At 41.4% G+C, this 18,227-nt stretch overlaps 1 protein-coding gene across 1 annotated transcript; it reads right to left on the bottom strand.

Annotated features, from left to right (window-relative positions):
* Window positions 1–618: 618 nt before the first annotated feature.
* Window positions 619–2,733, bottom strand: sox17 (SRY-box transcription factor 17). The gene is made up of 2 exons (XM_053342731.1): window positions 2,246–2,733; window positions 619–1,859 (listed from the first exon to the last, which is right to left on the bottom strand). The coding sequence occupies exons 1-2, from the start codon at window positions 2,541–2,543 to the stop codon at window positions 961–963; spliced, it is 1,197 nt and encodes a 398-aa protein (XP_053198706.1). The 5' UTR covers window positions 2,544–2,733; the 3' UTR covers window positions 619–960.
* Between the last annotated feature and the right edge of the window lie 15,494 nt (window positions 2,734–18,227).

Below are 18,227 nucleotides of genomic sequence, written 5' to 3'. Positions count from 1 at the left end.
GTTACATTATTATTACAAAGCTGGGGGGATGGATGTTGTATGTTCAGCTGTGATAATACACAAAATAAAGCACGGCCATTGTTAAATAGAGGTGTAGTGACCACTGTGAATGTTAATGGCCTCGACCATTAATCAGAAAAGACTAAATCATTTACAGACAGGATGTCCGGAGCATAAACTGCGCCCCCATGCTGCGAAAACAAGGCGCCATGTGTAACTCAGACACCGAGATTACCTCCACGCTGTACGGGCCAGGAAGCCGGGTCACGGCGGAGGGACCCGGCCCCGCTTCCAGGTGAGCGACTGGTGCTCCTGTGAGCCCATTCAGCTGCATGTGGAAGTGGGGAAAAAACAAATAGACGCAGGAGTGAAGAGGAAAGAAAATGTGGGTCTGTGCTCCAAAGTTTGCCATCTTTTTTAATTATTTAATTATGAATCAATAAGTAAATGTTTGTCCTGGAGTTTAAAATGTGTGTGTGAAATATAAAAGAAACAAAGCTTCATATTGTCCTGAAATTTAAAAAGCATGTGGAATAATAAATACAAGAGAAGATAAAGAGTATATTTGCAAACATTTATTTCTCAAAAGTGCAAAAGTATAAAAAAAAAACACCTTCAGTATATACACAGACATTAAAATAGTGACTGTACAAATATGTGTTATCACAAAAATTCATTATCCCTGCGAGAGAGAGAAAGTTAAAACCAGTGTTCATATTAATATAATAATTATAATAATAAAAATATTATGGCTTATTACAAACTGTTCTTTCACAGATACAGTACAACAGTCTTCTTCAAAGCTGCATTTTTAAATCTCATGGGCCTTCGGTCTCAGTAGTGATTAAGAAAAAAATAATAATAATAAAAATACAAAAACATTTTTTGTTCAAATTTAGCTACAGAGATTTGAGGTCAGATCAGGTGTCCTTCGCAGCAGGGTAACAGGCGGCCAGGAGGTTAGGAGTTGTTGTAGCTACAGTAATACACAGCTGTGCTGGCGTCTGACAGCACCGATGATATGAGGCTTTCAGGTCCTTGCATGCCAGGCTCGTGCGGCCCGTACGGCAAACCTGTCATGTCCACGCGCGCCGAAGAGGAACTTAAATACTGCTCAAACTCACTGCGGTCCACTTCAGCCAGCAGCTCAGAGTGGTGCATCTGCTCCATGCTGTCTGCCGCTGAGTGAGGGTGGGAGTCAGGCGGAGGGGAAAGCTGTCCTGCCCCGCCAGGATGTCGCTTGGGGTGGCCGCTGCTGCAGTGCTGTGTGTAATACATAGCCAGAGGGTTGGGGCATCCCATGTAAGCAGGGGGAAGGGCAGTGGACTGCTCCTGAGCTGAGGCCGGGTGTCGGTGCAGGATGGAGTTGCTGTGGTGGTTAGAGAGGGGGTCCTGGGGTTGGTACTCTGCTGCCTGGGAGTGGTAAGCATAAGCAGGCATCATGTGGCAGTCCTCCTGTGAGTGTGGAGGGAAGAACATGGAGTCTGACTCTACAGCGTCCAGCGGAGAGGTGTCAGGCGTGGGGAGGCTGTAGGTTTCAGAGGAAGGGCCCCCGAGACCCTGGGCATCACGGTAGTGGCTGAGAGGCTGTGGAGGAAGCTGGTAGCCGTGCTCGTGGTAGCCAAGGCCCAGACTATCCACGCACACTCTGCCGTCCCCGGTCATGGACGAGGCCTGGTGATCGGACACACCGTGGACCAGAAAGCCAGAGTCCAGCCTCTTAATCCTCTTCACCTGCTTCCGCCGCCGGGGCCGGTACTTGTAGTTGGGGTGATCTTGCATGTGCTGAACCCTCAGCCGCTCGGCCTCCTCCACAAAAGGCTGCTTTTCTGTTACAGGAAGGGCTTTCCATGATTTCCCTGCAGGTAAAGAAGAGAGTGCACATCAGTGATATGTCAGCAGATACTGTATGCAGCACACAAAAATAGCTTGTTGCCATTTTAGGGGGCAGGGACAGGTTTTTGAGGTTACATCTGTCACTTAACTCATACACAATCAGTTATAATAACACAATCACCTGGTGTTCAACAATTACTGTTTTCATGATTGTTTGAGAATAATAAGAAAATCTATGTGCCATTAAAAGTTAAAACTAAATTACAACCACCTAACAATAAGAAACAGACAAAAGCAAAAGTGTGGAAAATACCACTGTGGTAATCAGTCACTTTATAATAACTTCCCAGAGGAAACATGTGATCGATTACTAAAAAAAAAAGGAAAGGAAAAAAGTGTGATTACTTACCCAACATTTTGCTCAGCTCCGCGTTATGCAAGTCCGGGTTTTGCTGCGCCAGTCTTTTACGCTCATCCTTTGCCCAAACCATAAAAGCGTTCATGGGTCGTCGGATCCGTGGTTCGCTCTTCCCGCGATTCTGGCCGCCTGAGCTGGACGCACACGGCTCGTTTTTCACTTTGGTGTCCCCAAGAGGACTGAGAGGGTCGGCCCACTGGCAATGTCCCATTCCAGGCATCATGACTGACATCGTACACCTTGCCTGGGTCTGATCGTCGCTGGCGTAACCCGCATCGGGACTACTCATCTCTGTCCAGCTGGGAGGTTTGGAGAGCCACCGGACAGCTCGCTGCTCAAACACACACACAATATAACTGATAACAGCTTACGGATAGATACAAATAAGTTACCACGGCAAGCTCAAACGCTCCTGGCTCTTAAACTGGAGATGAAAATAATTTATCACATCCATTAGCCACTCAGGAGCCGTGCGCACTGAAAGGTACCGACTACTCTGCACTGAGTGTGAATGCAGACCCCTATAAGCGCACGAGCAGCCAATCACCATTTGGTGGGAGTGCCTACTACTACAAAGGTGTAAAAAATGTTCTGACTACCCCGCCTTCGACCCTTATTTGGCATTGTGAGACCCTATGAGGACAGACGCTGTGAGATTTCAAATAGATGTAAAAACTCTTAATTCATACGTATCTACAGGCATGTGTGCAAAATTTTGATGACGACAATTCTCCTATCAGCACATTAAATATAAGACATGAATACACCTAAGCTTTTCAAAAACAGAGATGCTGTTAATTAAACCATTAAACCAAAGTTTTGAGATGCAAGGAGGTGAAACTGAACCCTTCAATCCACAATTTGAACGTTTATTTGAACAACCAGAGCCTGTTTTAATCGTCCAGTTTTAATTCTCACCCTTGTATTAGACTGTCTAAATACTCAGACACCAATACAATCGATTACCAGTCTGTGTATTGGGCGACTTAACTGTGTTAAAATCTTGAATATCAGGTTTACGCGTGGAGTTAACGGCCCAGTCATTCGCAACTTTACGCACGGTCGTCTGGATGGAGACGTTGTTGTCTTTGATTTCTTGCTTAATGAGAAGCTCTGGACTTTTAAAAAAAAACAAAAAAAAGGCGTTAATTGGAGTATTTCATCTTGTTAAAAGTGAAATCAACAAGAGCATAGAAAGCTTAAATAAACACCCCCATTCTCCAAACTTTCTTCTCAGAGACAGATTAACAAGAAGATAGTTGTGATACTGATGCGCCTTTGTTTCAGGTTGTTGTCTAATCAGTTTCTCCTAATGTGGATACAGTGGAGGTCTGGGATGCTAATGAATCAAATAACCGGCTGACTGATTAACAACATTAAGGAGGAGAAGAGATGTTAAAAAAAAAGAAAAAGAAAAAGCCCAAATAACTTCTTTTTTTTTTAACATGAGTGGAATAATGGTGTGAATAAGTCTACAGTACAAAACAGAAGAGGGCAAAAGAGCATATAAAAGAATGATAATATAGTTAACATGTGCAGGATTTGATACCCCAAAGCTCTTCAACATGTCATTAAAAGCTTAAAGGAGTATTTCACCTAAAATATCTGAACATTTATGTCTTTTTTATATCATTTAATGCTCATTCACCTCATCCAACTCTTTATGATGCTTTATTTTAAACAAGGCCTTGAGACTTAAGAAGATGTAATTTCACATTTATCTCGAGGTGAAACTTTTTTATTTTCTTAACAGACGAGCATTCACACATTTGTGCCCGCCAGATGACATTACACAGTAGTAAAATATGAACTCTTATGACACACATGTACAAGAATGTTTCCTTGTTTTCGGAGCAGCTGTCACTAACATGTTGATATGGAAGGGGGGCAAAAAAGGTTAAAGCAACCTGTTCCTGCACCTATCTCTATTCTGCTAAAAAAAAAAAAAAAAAATCCAAACTTGGTGTGTTTATGTAGTGGAGAATGAAGCCTCTGTTTGTGGTCAGAAATCCAAACATCACCCACAGGCTGCAGAGGTTCTTATCAGAGCGAGCAGACCTCAACGTGTCAGCTCCGTCTTTTCTCGGACCATTCCCATCTCGTTGTGGTCTGTGGGTCCGATACAGCACGTCAAGCTTTTCCTCTGACACGTCAAAAGGGGCTGACAGAAATATGAGAGATGCTTATGCAACCTTTCCGTGCCCTGCGCAGACACCAGCGGGGACTCCAGAGCAAAGCTGGGTAACCCTCTAGAGAGGTTAGTGGGAGGGTGTTTTGGATGGAGGTCCAGCCAGGACCATTTGGGACAGGATCTAGACAATAATACTGTCATCGTCTATTTTACCGCTGATGACCTGATAGGGTTTTCCCCCTCTCCGATCCTAAGTGAGAGGAGAAAGAGAGTCTCTGTGTGTGTGTATGTGTGTGTGTGTGTGTGTGAGATGTGTTTATATGTCTCTATGAATGTGTGTGTTGACATGGGCGTGGGTACGAGTGCCTCTCTAGCTGCATGGGAGTGAAAATCCTGGATTTTGATGGGGAGGAGTCATAAAGTCTGGAGTTGTAGCCACATTTCCTCTACAAGGTGAGGTTCAGAGTCAACCCAAAGGAGGGGAGGAGGTGGTGGTGGTGGTGTTGGAACAGGGGGGGGGGGTGACACGCCTTATAATCCCCCCCCCCCCACCCGTCCCCGTCTTACTCTCTCCATCCCTCCCCCTGTCCCTCCACCAAGTCCCCCACCCCGTGCCTTGGGAGTCTGGGGCTGGGTGGGGGCCAGGGCTCTCGACGCCAGCCTCTGGACTCTATGCTCAGGGAGAGGTCACTTGGCTTGCTTACACAATGGCATTATCTCAATTCCAGCCTCGGCTACTGCAGCGGTGAACACTTCCTGTCCCTCTGCGAGCACTTCCTGTCCTTGGCGTAGCAGCACAAACTGTCCGCCTTCCAAGTGAGCTCTGAAACGCCAGTGGAGCTGGTGGTCGCCAGTCTTGCTGTATAAATGTCTGTGGGTGGCTTTCTTGGGAATTGCACAATGTGTTGGCTGGCTCCTTTGTGCTGAGCAGTGAGCGAGCGCTGTTAGTTTTAAATCACAGGGACGGAAGGTATATATATGTTAGCACTCGGCGCTGATCCCACTCGAGCTGCGAAAGGCATGAGCTGGACAAAGCCGTAGAAAGTGTTCAGAGTTCAAACAATACTGCCAATCAGCAGCACATGTTTTGCATATTCTGCACTATTCCACATTTAGTCAATTAATGGATTGGTCAAATAAATTAATTGGTAATCATTTATGAAGATTTGCTGCTTTTCTCTGTTTAATATTTTTGGGTGTTAGTCAGACATAATAAGCAGTTTGAAGATGCTACCTTAGGCCATGGCAAATAAACATTGAACTTATTAATCAATCATGCTCAGCGCTGCTCTTCCTGTGGTAGAAATATCTTGGACTTCAAGGAAAGATTATGGCTAGGTTAAAATTATCACGTTGTTAAGGTTGGAAACTTTGTGTGGGTTAAATTTACTACTCCCTCGAGGCTAGGCAATCTTTCCTGTCATGACAACAGTAAACACCACCGGGTTGAGATTAGGAAACGATCGCAGTAATAGTTTTTTTTCCAGCTCGCAATTGGAAATGAACAGGAAACATCTCCTGCAACATCCAAAGTCCACTTTTTGCAAGTCAGGGTTAAACCGTCCACTCAACCTGTCAACTCAAAATAGCCTAAGGAAATTTGTAGATGCCATCTGAATTACGCCACTTCTCCAGGTTATATTTACTGTGACTCAAACATTACTATGGGTTTGTTTTTGAGCGACTGACATTACGACCTATTGTGTCATTTTTTTCTTGGGAGGACACTCTCATACAGTATGGTGGCTGTTCGGACTCCTGTAAAACCTGATAATGTAATAATTACCTTATGATGTAATAACTCCCAATGATATATAAAAAAAAAATCCTCATAACTCAATAAAAAATTTAATGAAACCTGATAATGTTATAACTTCCTGATAATGTAATATAGTACACTTTCCAATAATATTATTACAATATTGGGAAATGATTACATTATTAGGTTCTGCAAAAATAAGTATCAGGAAGTTATTACATTACCGAGTTTTATTACATTTTATTTTCAATTTTTAGGGTTTTTTATTACATTATCGGGAAATTATTACATTATCAGGTTCTACAACTCCATAGAGTGGAAAGGAATTGCAGAGTCAGGTGATAAATCTCACTACTTTGTCTCTACGTTTGTCACCAATTTCACATCACACATACTCATTTAGCCCATTTGTCATAGTGGAATATTGATTAGTGCAGCTTTATACCCAATCTTACTTTGAGAGCAGTTCGGTAGCTAACAGGTGTTCGGTTGAACATTCCGTTTGAACATTCTGTTGCTATGGCTACCCCTGATGTCACAGTTCTACAGCAGTTGGTTACATTCGAACATTCTGTTGCTATAGCTACCCCTGATGTCACAGTTCTACAGCAGTCGGTTACATTTGAACATTCTGTTGCTATAGCTACCCCTGATGTCACAGTTCTACAGCAGTTGCAGCTTAACTGACATTATTATTCTCTCATTACAGCTGTTTTGTGAATGCAGATTGCTGAGCTAGCTAGCTATCTTGAGCCAACGTTTTACTAATTCAACAATCTAAGTTATCGCTGATTGACTGTTGGCTTAATTACGTATTTTTACTCATTTTACTTTTCTCATTGCGTATACACAGTTCTGTACTGTGTCTTAATTAACTGCTAGTTTATATTCTGTGAATCCAGTTTCCTTACTGTACTTTTTTTTTTTACAACTTTAGTCTGAACATTTTTTATAGTGTATTTTTTCTGATTTGTAATCACCATTAATGAATTTGTCGTCCAATAATGTTTTCAGTTTCACATTTGCTTCTCGTTAAAAACCTCAAAGGAAGTGAGTTAAAAGTATTAAAATGGTTGTTTTACCATGTGAGTTCCTTGCTCACTTAATCTGAATTAAATCAATTCCTCTTATGAAACCCAACATACTCACAAGTCCACAGGAGGCAGAGAAAACATTGAATGAAAATGTATTTGAAGTCACATAAAGTCAGGCAATATTGCACATGTACAATAAAACTACCATATATCCCAATCCACTGCTGTAAACAATAAAAATATGTATTCCTGCATTCAAGCACCCAAAAGCTGAAAAATTGCAAGTGTAGGCTATACACCTATCACCTAATTCTCTTGCAGATATACTTGAAAAAGGAAAGTGAGAACAGAAATCACAAATGTCTAAATCCGATCAAAATTAATCTATTTCTTTCAATTTGGATGGAAAACCACCAAAAGGGGGTTGATGTTAATGCACTGTATTGCAGTATTGTTGAAGAAACATGGAAAATAAATTGGAAGCCACAAAGTCTTGGACGCAACTCTGTAGACATCTGCCATTATCAGCGGTGAGATAGTGAATGTTTAGATTGTCTGATTAGACTATGACTTCCTCCAACACCTGCTCTGGAGAGCAGGAGGTGTCTCAGGATGGGGGGAAGGGGCTCGTCAGGAGGAGAGAATGAGGAGGTTAAGGAGGGGAGAACAAAACAGGTGTGCAGGAGAGAAAAAGAGGAGAGAAACATCTTTCCTGAGATTGATTCTGTAAATAGAAATCACACCTTTTCCTGCAGCTGCAATGTTTCAACCTTCGACACTAATAATGTCACTCAGGAATTTAAAATGAGTTTCTACTTTGCCAGCATCTGTCAATCAACCTCCAGAGAAGCCTGTTGAGGACCAGTAGTAGAAATATGTATGTTTGACTTATTCACAGATTTTTTTTTTGGTGGTTCATCTTTAGCAATGTGAAAATTTCCCCATAATTGAGATTGCAGATATGAGAGATCATACAGAGGTTGAGGTGGTTAAATTATGCTTAGAAAAGGATGTGAGAGTCTATGCTTGGTTATGTTTTTCCCCGCCTCACTGCATAAGACTGTTTGGTCACAGAACTTGAAATGGGGACTTGAAATTCTGGCAAATGACGAAAGAAAAGATAGAAACTGATCACGCTGTGTAAAAATTTGCCTCTCGCTCACATGCACAAACAGATGTTTTTATGTGTTATTGGTGGTATAGTTTCCCTCCCTCAGGGGATTGCTGGGAAAGTTTCCTAACCCTGGAGCACACACCCCAACCCTGCAGAAAGGGTAGCAATGGGATGTTGTCTGCCTCAGACAAGCGGGGACACAGAGGAAGCCGTCTCCACTCTCGTCTCATTGTTCTGGAGGCGTTAATCTGTCAGGAATCTGCTGGGAATCAGGTGGGAATCTCGTGTTTATTGGCCGCTTCATTCCACGTGGAGCAAAGAGGACATTCTGATATGCTCGACCCGTACCCCTCTGTAGCACTATCCTGCCCCCCTCCCCACCTCATGAAGATGCCCTGATGATAAAACTGCTTCTTGTTTGTCTCTGCCGTTCAGTTTGGAGATGAGCGCATCCGCTTTATCTTCTCGTGTCGCCCTCATTCTCTGTCTGTTTTACTTAGCTGAAGCCAAGTCCAAGACAAATCTTAAATATGCTTTAAGTCATGCTAACATGAGGATGTTTGGAAACGTTTTTGCCACAAGTTGTGGTGACCTCGCGGTTTGCGCGTTGCCAAGGGTCAGCCAACAATAAAACGGAAGCAACAAGTAAAATAATCAAATCTCTTTCCTGAGAACATCCATAGTTCTGTACTTTCACTCAGAGGATACAGCGATCCAAAATCATTATGTCAGAGATATCATATTAGGCTTTCAATCAGAGGCATTGAACAAGGTCTATGTGTCATATAGGAGAAAGTGCTGCATTTAAAACATGAAATAAACTCATTATTTAAAGTCTACTATTCATATGACATACATAGAGAATCTGTTCTTCTCGTTTTCTGTCCACCAAGGACAAAGCTGCTTCCTGTAGTTTATTCTAGTATCATAACTAATGTCTCTATGAGCAGATATCACAAATATTGGGTAGTTTATTTAGCAAAAAAACTAGGCTGATGATGTTTTTTTGTGGCACTTTTTTCTTAACTATGCAAATTAACAATGAAGTTTTCCTCATAACAACTATATCTGTGTAGCCATGCTTGATATAGTTTAATAGTTTGTGCTATAGAGAGCCACCATTGTCCAAAAACTATTCAAAACACATCAGTGAAGCAGCACAGGGTAACATGTACCTTCACTACCATGCATAGGGGCACTTTAGCTTATTATTTAATCCCTCATACACCATCCTGCTGCCATAAATATACTCAAGAGCACCAAATCAGTGTCAGAAGCTGCTTTAAAGATCTGCAGATATCTTTGTCTATAGAAGCAGGTTGCTGTCTTATGATTGGAAAACCCAGGCCCTCAGTTGTTTTTCTCTGACCATAACCACGTGGTTATTATCGTAACCTTGATGACAAAGGTTCCCTGAACTTGACCAACTAGTAATTTTAACCCAAACCATGATATTTCCCAATCGGAACATGCTTTTACGTGTCATTTTGGAGGGAAATGACAAACAGTGTGTTGTGGTGTTTAATATAGGGGACTTCTTGGACCCCTGTACTCTTATGCTGAGCCACTCTTTTCCTCTTAGGGTGACTTCGCCCCAAAAACTTAACTCCTTGTTCTTTTAATTCCAAGAAGAAAATCTATAAATAGACCGTGTTGATGGACTGATGAATCACCCTATGTAAGTGGGGAAAGGGAAAACCCAGGTTTCCTCAGTGAAATGAACAGGGAGGTCAGCCACACGGGAGACCAGACTCTTTCATCTCTTCACTTTTACTGGCCCAAACCTAATCCGCCTCCCCACCGGCAAAGACCAGCGCATTGTCTGGGCTGAGGCTAATTGAGACTCGTGTTTATCATTTTTATGACTTTATCCATGAAGACAGAGGTACAGTGCGTTTCCTGTTCTGTAGGTTCCTTGACAGACCAATCGCATTATTAGGGTCAACCTCAGCTCCCATCTTGCCATGGCATTGTTTGGTGCTGTGACCATTCCCAAACTGATAAGACTTGTCTATTTTAGGTCTTTCTTTTTTTTGCACAGAGTAATTTGTCCTTGACTCATGGAGCCTGAAATAACTTTTTCTTTAAAGCAAAAAAAAAAAACTCATGGACACATCTGACAAAAAAAGATATAGGAAATCGAACTTCAGCTACATAATAAACCACTTTTTGGGGGGCGGGCGGGGGGTGAGGGGGGTTTTAATCATCAAAGAGATGAAATTATACTGACAAAGAGTCCACAATAAGACAATAACTTCTGTGCCAACAATGCTTTTGGCCGGCCAAAGAGATAAACACCATCCAAGTCCTTATTGTATGCTTTGTACGCTTTGTATGACAACATAAGGAACTGCTTCGGGAGCATTGGTGAGAAAATAAATGATAGATTACGTTCAAGAGGCGTTATTGTGTTTTTCCTGACAACTACCAGTCACCACTACACATACCGCTTTGCACAACTTGACCTGCATTTGACCCCTCCGCCCCAACCAAGTCCCTCAATTCATCTAATCTGGTTTACAGTGACATGATGATGCAGGTTGAAGAGATTGCACTTTCATTTCCCCGGTGCACGAGTAAAGGTGAAATCAAAACCATATCTAGAGGCTTTAAAATTTAAAAAAAAATCAGTGTTTGATGTGTTTTGGGAGTTAATTACTAATCAGACTATCCTGACTAGGCTTTTTGGAAACGAGGAGAGAGACAGTGAGGCCTTTGTATATGACAATCAGGGTGTGAATTGATTCCTCAGTCGCTCAAACACTCCCGAATCCTTTCATGTGTGGCCTTTGCCTTGTCGAGGCGCTAAAGCGTCACAGCAGAACAAAATGCCAATACCCCCGCATCCCCCCCCCCACCCCCTACCCCTCCCAATGGTGCTAACAGGACGCCACGTCGGCCCAGGGGTGACCAATGTCGATCAATAGTGTGTGTGATCAGTGGCATCGCACCTAGCAAGAATCTGGATCAATAGAAGAAGGTGAGGGAGCTGCAGAGAGAGAAGAGATAAGAGAGGGAAAGAGTACAGCATCTAGGTGCAGACTAGAAATTAAAAAATCACACGACTACGGTTAATAATACCCCCCCCCCCTCCCCCATGCTGTGAAATAATGCACATGTCATTTCTGGAGATTACAGAACAAATACTCCAAAACTTGTTTCTAGTACTTCCTCATACACGCAGCAACTTCTCCTTTAATGGACTGCTGCAGACTAAAAAAGGTTTTCCCACACCAACTTCGATCTGTTTAACGATGCAAAAAACCCTTTTATGTGATCGGTGCTGTTACTGTCACTGCAAAATTAAAAGTAGCATGAGTCTTTTATTCTTGTGTGTTTCTGTGACATTAGAGGTGACAGAGTTCCTTCAGACCTTTTTTTTTTTTTACTGTGTTAAAGTAAGAGAAATGGCTGAGGAATGCACCACGTGTTGTTTTCACAGAGCTGTGGTTTTATGGAGGAAATGCACTGTGTGTGTGAGTGCTTCCTCCCTGCGTTGTTCCCTTTACACTAAAGCTGTATAGAAACAAGTATCGCTAATAGGAAGAACCGACCCACCATCAATCCAATTCAAACGTTTATTTTCTCGTCATAGTGTTTTTTCTTTCTGAACAACGCTCACCTTCTTTCTTTAATTAATTAAGGCTGTCTTCAAATTAATTCCCATTTAAAAATGAACTGAATCACAAAGCAGATGGATCGTTAACAATGGTGCGGAGTGGGATAAAAATCTACCACAGGTGTGAAAATTTAGCTTTCACTTGATACACTGAGGGGCTGATATTAACATGTTCCAAAAGTACATCATTAATATAAAACCTGCCTGTTTTATCAATGCATTATCTCACATATCCGGCCTATCTTAAACTTCAAGGGGGTTCCTGTGTTTGACTAAACCTCTCTGAGTGTGTGTGTGTGTGTGTGTGTGTGTGTGTGTGTATATGAGTTCACCTGATCGAGATTATCTCCTCAGTTCATTTGCACACAATGGTTCGGATCATCGATATCTACTCACCACCACCACCTACCCCAAAGTCTGCACTGTAGCCTCAGTTTAAAAAGGATAATTAGACATTTTAGGGTAATGCACCTTTTTTCACATTCTTGCTAAGAGTTCGATGAAGTTCGATGAAGTTTGATACTGATAGTGAACTTTAGAGGTGCTGCTTTTACCGTTTGACCGATCCAGGCTAGCTAAGTTAAGTTAAGTGAGAGTAATTATCAGTTATAGAAAGCAATTATTATGCTAGCTTATTCGGCTAGCTTAGCTAAAAGGACTGGGAGCAGGAGGAAACAGCTAGCCGGCTAACATTTCTTCAGCTTATTAATGATAAAGTCGTGTCTTGTTTTGTTCAATTTAGCAGGTTGTGCTCAAAATAAAAAAATCTAGCATGTAATTATTAACAAATTGTTGATATGTGAGGTTTAACTTGTTTTTTATTAAGCTCAAGAGGAGTTGATAGGTGTATATTATCAATTTGGGGAAATGACTCTAGCTTCATACTTCACACACAAACATGAAAGTGGTATCCAAGAAAGTAATTCAGGTAATTTCCTTAAATAGCAGCAGCATCACTATTTCTTTAAGTGCTGAGTTAGAGCCAGTTAGAGTCATTTAGCCGAGGTTAGCATAAGGACTGGAAGCAAAAGCAAACAGCTAGCTTACTGGCCTTGTGCAAAAATGTGCTTCTTATCAATAATAAGTTATTAATGTTGCATTTAGTTTGTTTAATTTGCTTAAATTGGCGGTTTTCGAGCTCATCAGCATGTAAGCTAATTCACTGTAAACTGTCAAAATGTCGATTTGGCAATTACAGTTTTTGTATGGAATAAACAAATGAGTTATGACATGTATGCTAGCAGGCTAATTTAACCTAGCGCCTCATCAAACTCTTGCCGATAAAGCAAAATAATCTCCTAAACCTTCAAACCATTCATCTACAGCGTGTCGACCTATAATGAGAATGCTAAATTACTTATTCTTTAAAACATGCAAAAAATAAAAATGGACAATTACATCAAACACATATCTGCATTAAAGCCTTTTTTGAGCCACCAATCACAATCCAGTGATCAATCCCAGCTGATTAGCACCCTTTTCTATGATAGCCTGGGAAAAGCTCATATCAGGAAGCACGGGGAAAGTCCCCTCTGATATCATTGCAAACTGCACTGAAACAAAAGCTCACTACCTATGCTGACACGCTGCAGTGTGTGTGAAACAATGGAGACCCAAGAGGACGCGATCTGCAGCTGAAAAATGGCATCCAGATATTCTGATCAATGCCCGTAAAGCGGACTTTGAACTCTGCAGTAATTGCTGCATTCTGCGCAGCGGCGGGTTTTCAGCTTTTCTGGCTCAATACCATCCAAAACATGTGTTATCGCTGCGGGCTGCGGAGCATGTGGCCTTATCAGATGGCCTTGTGGCCTTACAATAACAGGGGCTCTATCATGCCTTAGCAGACCTGTATCTGGCAGCGGTGTCATAGAACAACAATAAATACAGTTTATAAGTCATGCTCATAGTGTTACTTAAGATGATCCTCATAATGAATCTGAATCTGAATTTATATATATGGGTAAAATAGACCTATAGTGATCATTTAACTATATTATATGATTAAAAACAAGGAATTTACTCTATTTCTCAAAGATCTCCGTGAAGTCAGGATTATATCAGCTCGAGCATGATTCTGCACATTTTTAACCACAAACGAAACTGCGCAGCCTTGACCTCGTGCAGTCTCCTGTCGCTGTGTTATAAGGGCTCAGATTTACAGAGTAAATCAAAGCAGACGATTTCCTCAGCTCAGAGGAAAACCCCTCGGAGGAGAATGAGTTGATAATGTCCCAGTTGTGCCCACGGCTTCCTCTCAGATAAATAAATACATAAATAAAAACACGCCTGGCCACTTCAGATTTATTGTTCCTCTGTAGGCTGTGAAGTAGAGGCTATATTGTTTATAATAAATAAGTCCATTAACAGATTTGGCCCAGGTGGGTGACAAGGGCTCTGTCCCCCCCCCCCCCCCCGCCCTCCCCTCCTCGCCCCCCTCATCCTCCTCCTCACCCCCCGGCAAGCACCTCAACCCCAGCGGGGCCAGAACACTTCCATTTAAGGCAGTGATGGCCAAGGAAAAAGGGGGGACTGCAGAGGTTAGTGTTGGTTTGACTGTGCTGAGACCGTGTCACGTTTTCTGGAGTGATAAGAGCCGGCGCAGGAAGCTGTGAGAGGGCAGGAAGGAAGAGAGCTTAGGTCTGGAAGGAGAGAGGGGAGAGCTGTGGAGACATAAAGAGATGTAGGAGAGGAGAGGAGGAGGAGAGGAGAGGGGAGCAACAAAAACAAAACAAAACTAAATGTAATCGTAAAATAAAAAAAAGGAAATCTTGATTATAAAGTTACTGCAGGTTTTTACTGTAGGCTGAAGTCTGTTGGGTTTCAGGTGGGAGGGAAGGAGGGAGGGCCGATGAGCTCCGCTGCTGGGAAACGCAGAGGGAACCTGGGGTCCGGCAGTGGGGGAAGTGAGTGAATGACTAAATTCGGTCACACTAACATACACCTGCTTCCAACAATCAAACAGACCACACAATGATGACGGTATCAAGCATGACACTGTTTGTTCTGTTAGCAGCGAGGCCTCGGAGTTAAGAGCAAGGAGATGAAACGTGGACGACCTGCTGCGGCTGCTGCTGCTGCTGTGGCTGCTTTCCCCGAAAATATGCATCAAACTGAAACAGAAGTCGAAGCCATTGAACCGAAAGTTTGCACGACCATCCATGACTTATAATAGTTTAGTGGTTTTAATATAGATGTAATTGATCTTTCATTGGAGGTTAAACACAATGAAACTTGTATGTGGTAGAAATCAACATAGCTGTATATATAAGCTCCTACAAAATAAAAGCATTGCAATTAATGATTTTAAGGCTCTTTTATGTCTTCTTGTTAAATAATGAAGTTTTTTCTCATTGGAGGTTAAACACAATTAAATTTGAGTGTGGCTGCAATCAACTAAGCAGCATATATAAGCTCCTACAAAATAAAAGTATTGCAATTAATTATGATTTTTAAGGCTCTTTTATGTCTTCTTGTTATAATGAGGCCTAACCCTACTTACTGCACACTAAGCTTGATAAACACTACCACTAATTTAACATCCCTAAAAAAAATAAAAAATACAACTTCTTGTTTTTTTAACACTTCAGTTTTTGTGTGGATTTAAAAAAAATAAAAAAAAATAAAAAAAAAAGAAGCAATATAACACGTGAATTATTGACCTTTAGGTGCTTGTAGGCTGGTTTTCGTCACCTTTAGACAGAAGCAGGCTATAGCTGCACCCCCCACCCCACCCCCACCCCCTCCCTCTCTGTTTCCAGTCTTTGTGCAAAACTGGGTTAACTGGCTGCTGCTTGTAGCTTTATATATTTAGTGTTTGCACAGTTGAGTGACGTCAAATATGATTATCTAATTAAGAAAAAAAAAGCAATATAACTCATAAATTATTGACCTTTAGGTGCTTGTAGGCAGGTTTTCATCACTTTGGAAAGACCCTGTTGAGTTGTATTAAACTTATAATCTAATTAAGAAGGTGAATTAACACTTATTATTACTTTCTGCCACCACTTATCTATTCCCAGATGCTTTTATTGTGAAAATATTAAAAGCTAAATACAGCTATACAGATTAAAAGGCCTCCTTCTCATCATGTTTCCAGCTAGATTTGTTTGAGTTGATAATTCATGAGTGTTACTGTAAAAAAAAAAAGGGGGGGGGAGGCTTTAAATTCAAATTATAGTAAGAAGTAAGAAGTTAAAGTGAGGTTTGACGTATCGTTGAGTTGTGACCCGAGCTCTCCCAAGTTTGCTTTCCCCATTTATCGAGAACTCCCAGGTAAGAATATCAGCTGGGCCGAGTTCCACCACACACTCATCTTTTTTCCTTTTCCTCCCCTTTTTTTTTTTTTTTTTTTTTAATCAATCTGTTCATCTAAAAAGGATTTCTCTATTTTGAGATTTTAATCCAGCGTCTGAGTTAATCTCTGAGACTCGGGACGGATTGGAGGAGGGGACGGACGGGGGCATCAAAGCCACTCAACTTCAGCCCTTGCTCTCACAATTACACCCACAAGGCATCAAGGCAACCAATAAATCACGCGCTCATAATGCCTCTCAGAAAATTAATTTTTTTCCTCTTTTTTCTCTCCCCTCCTCTCTCTCTCTTTTTCAGAGGCGGCTCGGTCATGTAGGTCATGTAGAGAGTCGGGGCTGCTGGTTTCGGGTCGATTTCCAGGCATTTTTCAGTCAGATTAGAAACATGAAAGGAAACAAGTGAGAATGATGGTCCAGAGATCAGCAGGATATAAACTGTGAGGTTTGACCTTTTGTATACATGTGCAGAAGGATTCGTGCTGTATGATGATGTTTTCTGAGGTGAACACAGTCTGTTTGACATTACTGATATATAACTGTTAAATGCAGGGCAGCAGCTTTGCTTTCATTGTGTTTTACAGATGCTTTTTTTTTTTTTTTTTATGATCTGTGTTTGGTGTTTGGTGTATGCATGGCCGTTATAACAGAGGGAGCCCTCTTCTGGAGCTCACAGGCATCGTTGGTGCATTTATGATACAGTGGAGCAGTCATTAAAAGCTACCATGCACCGGATAAACCTCCTCATGTGTTGCATATTTGAGTATTTTACAATGGGGGGGTCAAAAGTGTGTTTAAAGATGCAAAATTAAACAGGAAATGTAATTAAAGTAAAATGATTGTGGGCATTTTTAACCTCTTTTTAAAGTCTGAACATGTATGAAGAGATTTTTGTTATATATTTGAGGCAGTATCATCATTTTTGCATATTTGAGAGCAAAGCAAGTATTTTAAATGGGGGGGGCGGGGGGGGGGGGTCAAAAGTGTGTTTAAAGATGCAAAATTAAACAGGAAATATAATTAAAGTAAAATGATTGTGGGCATTTTTAACCTCTTTTTAAAGATGTAATTTAAAAAGCACATGTATGAAGATATATTTGAAGCAGTATCATCATCATGCACCAGATAAACCTCCTCATGTGTTGCATATTTGGGTATTTTCAAATGAGGAGGGGTGGGGGGTCAAAAGTGTGTTTAAAGATGCAAAATTAAACAGTAAATGTAAATTAAAGTAAAATGATTGTGGCCATTTTTAACCTCTTTTTAAAGTCTGAACATGTATGAAGAGACTTTGGTTATATATTTGAGGCAGTATCATCATTTTTGCATATTTGAGAGCAAAGCAAGTATTTTGAAACGGGGGGTTGGTTGTTGTTTTTTAATTAGCTTACAATCGTCAACCCTAACTAATACTTTATTTATTTATTTTTTGGCAAAAATGACCCACCCAAAGCCTCTGTATTGCCCATAACCCCCCCCCCCCTCTAGTTACATGAATTGATTCAGTCCTGTGTCATTTTTCAGTCAGTAAATGTTGTAGTTAGTATTGGACTATAAGAGAGCTGCAAGCCTATTGATGCATGATGGGTGTGACCTGTATGAGGTGGTCGGGCCCAATGTGATATATCTTCATGGGGTCCAAAATCCCTGTCAGCAGATCTAATTAAGAAAAAAATGCAAAATAACTCATGAATTATTGACCTTTAGGCAGGTTTTTGTTACTTTTGGAAAGACCCGGACTACTTGTATTAAACTTATTATTACTTTTAGTTTAAGATCTGAATACTTCTGCCACCACTTATCTATTCCCAGATGCTTTTATTGTGAAAATATGAAAAGCTATACAGCAGGGGTGTCAAACATGCGGCCCGTGGGCTAGAACCGGCCCGCCAAGAGGTCCAATCCGGCCCAGTTTCCTCCTTCCTCTTTTCCTTCCTTCCCATCCTGTCTTCTTTTACTTCCTTCCATCAACCCTTCTTCCCTTCCTTCCTTTCATCTACCCTTCT

The sequence above is a fragment of the Scomber japonicus genome, chromosome 21, assembly GCF_027409825.1.
Source record: "Scomber japonicus isolate fScoJap1 chromosome 21, fScoJap1.pri, whole genome shotgun sequence".
Lineage (NCBI taxonomy): Eukaryota > Metazoa > Chordata > Actinopteri > Scombriformes > Scombridae > Scomber > Scomber japonicus.
Note: the sequence above shows the minus strand (reverse complement) of the source record. Positions and strands in the feature narration are given on the sequence as shown.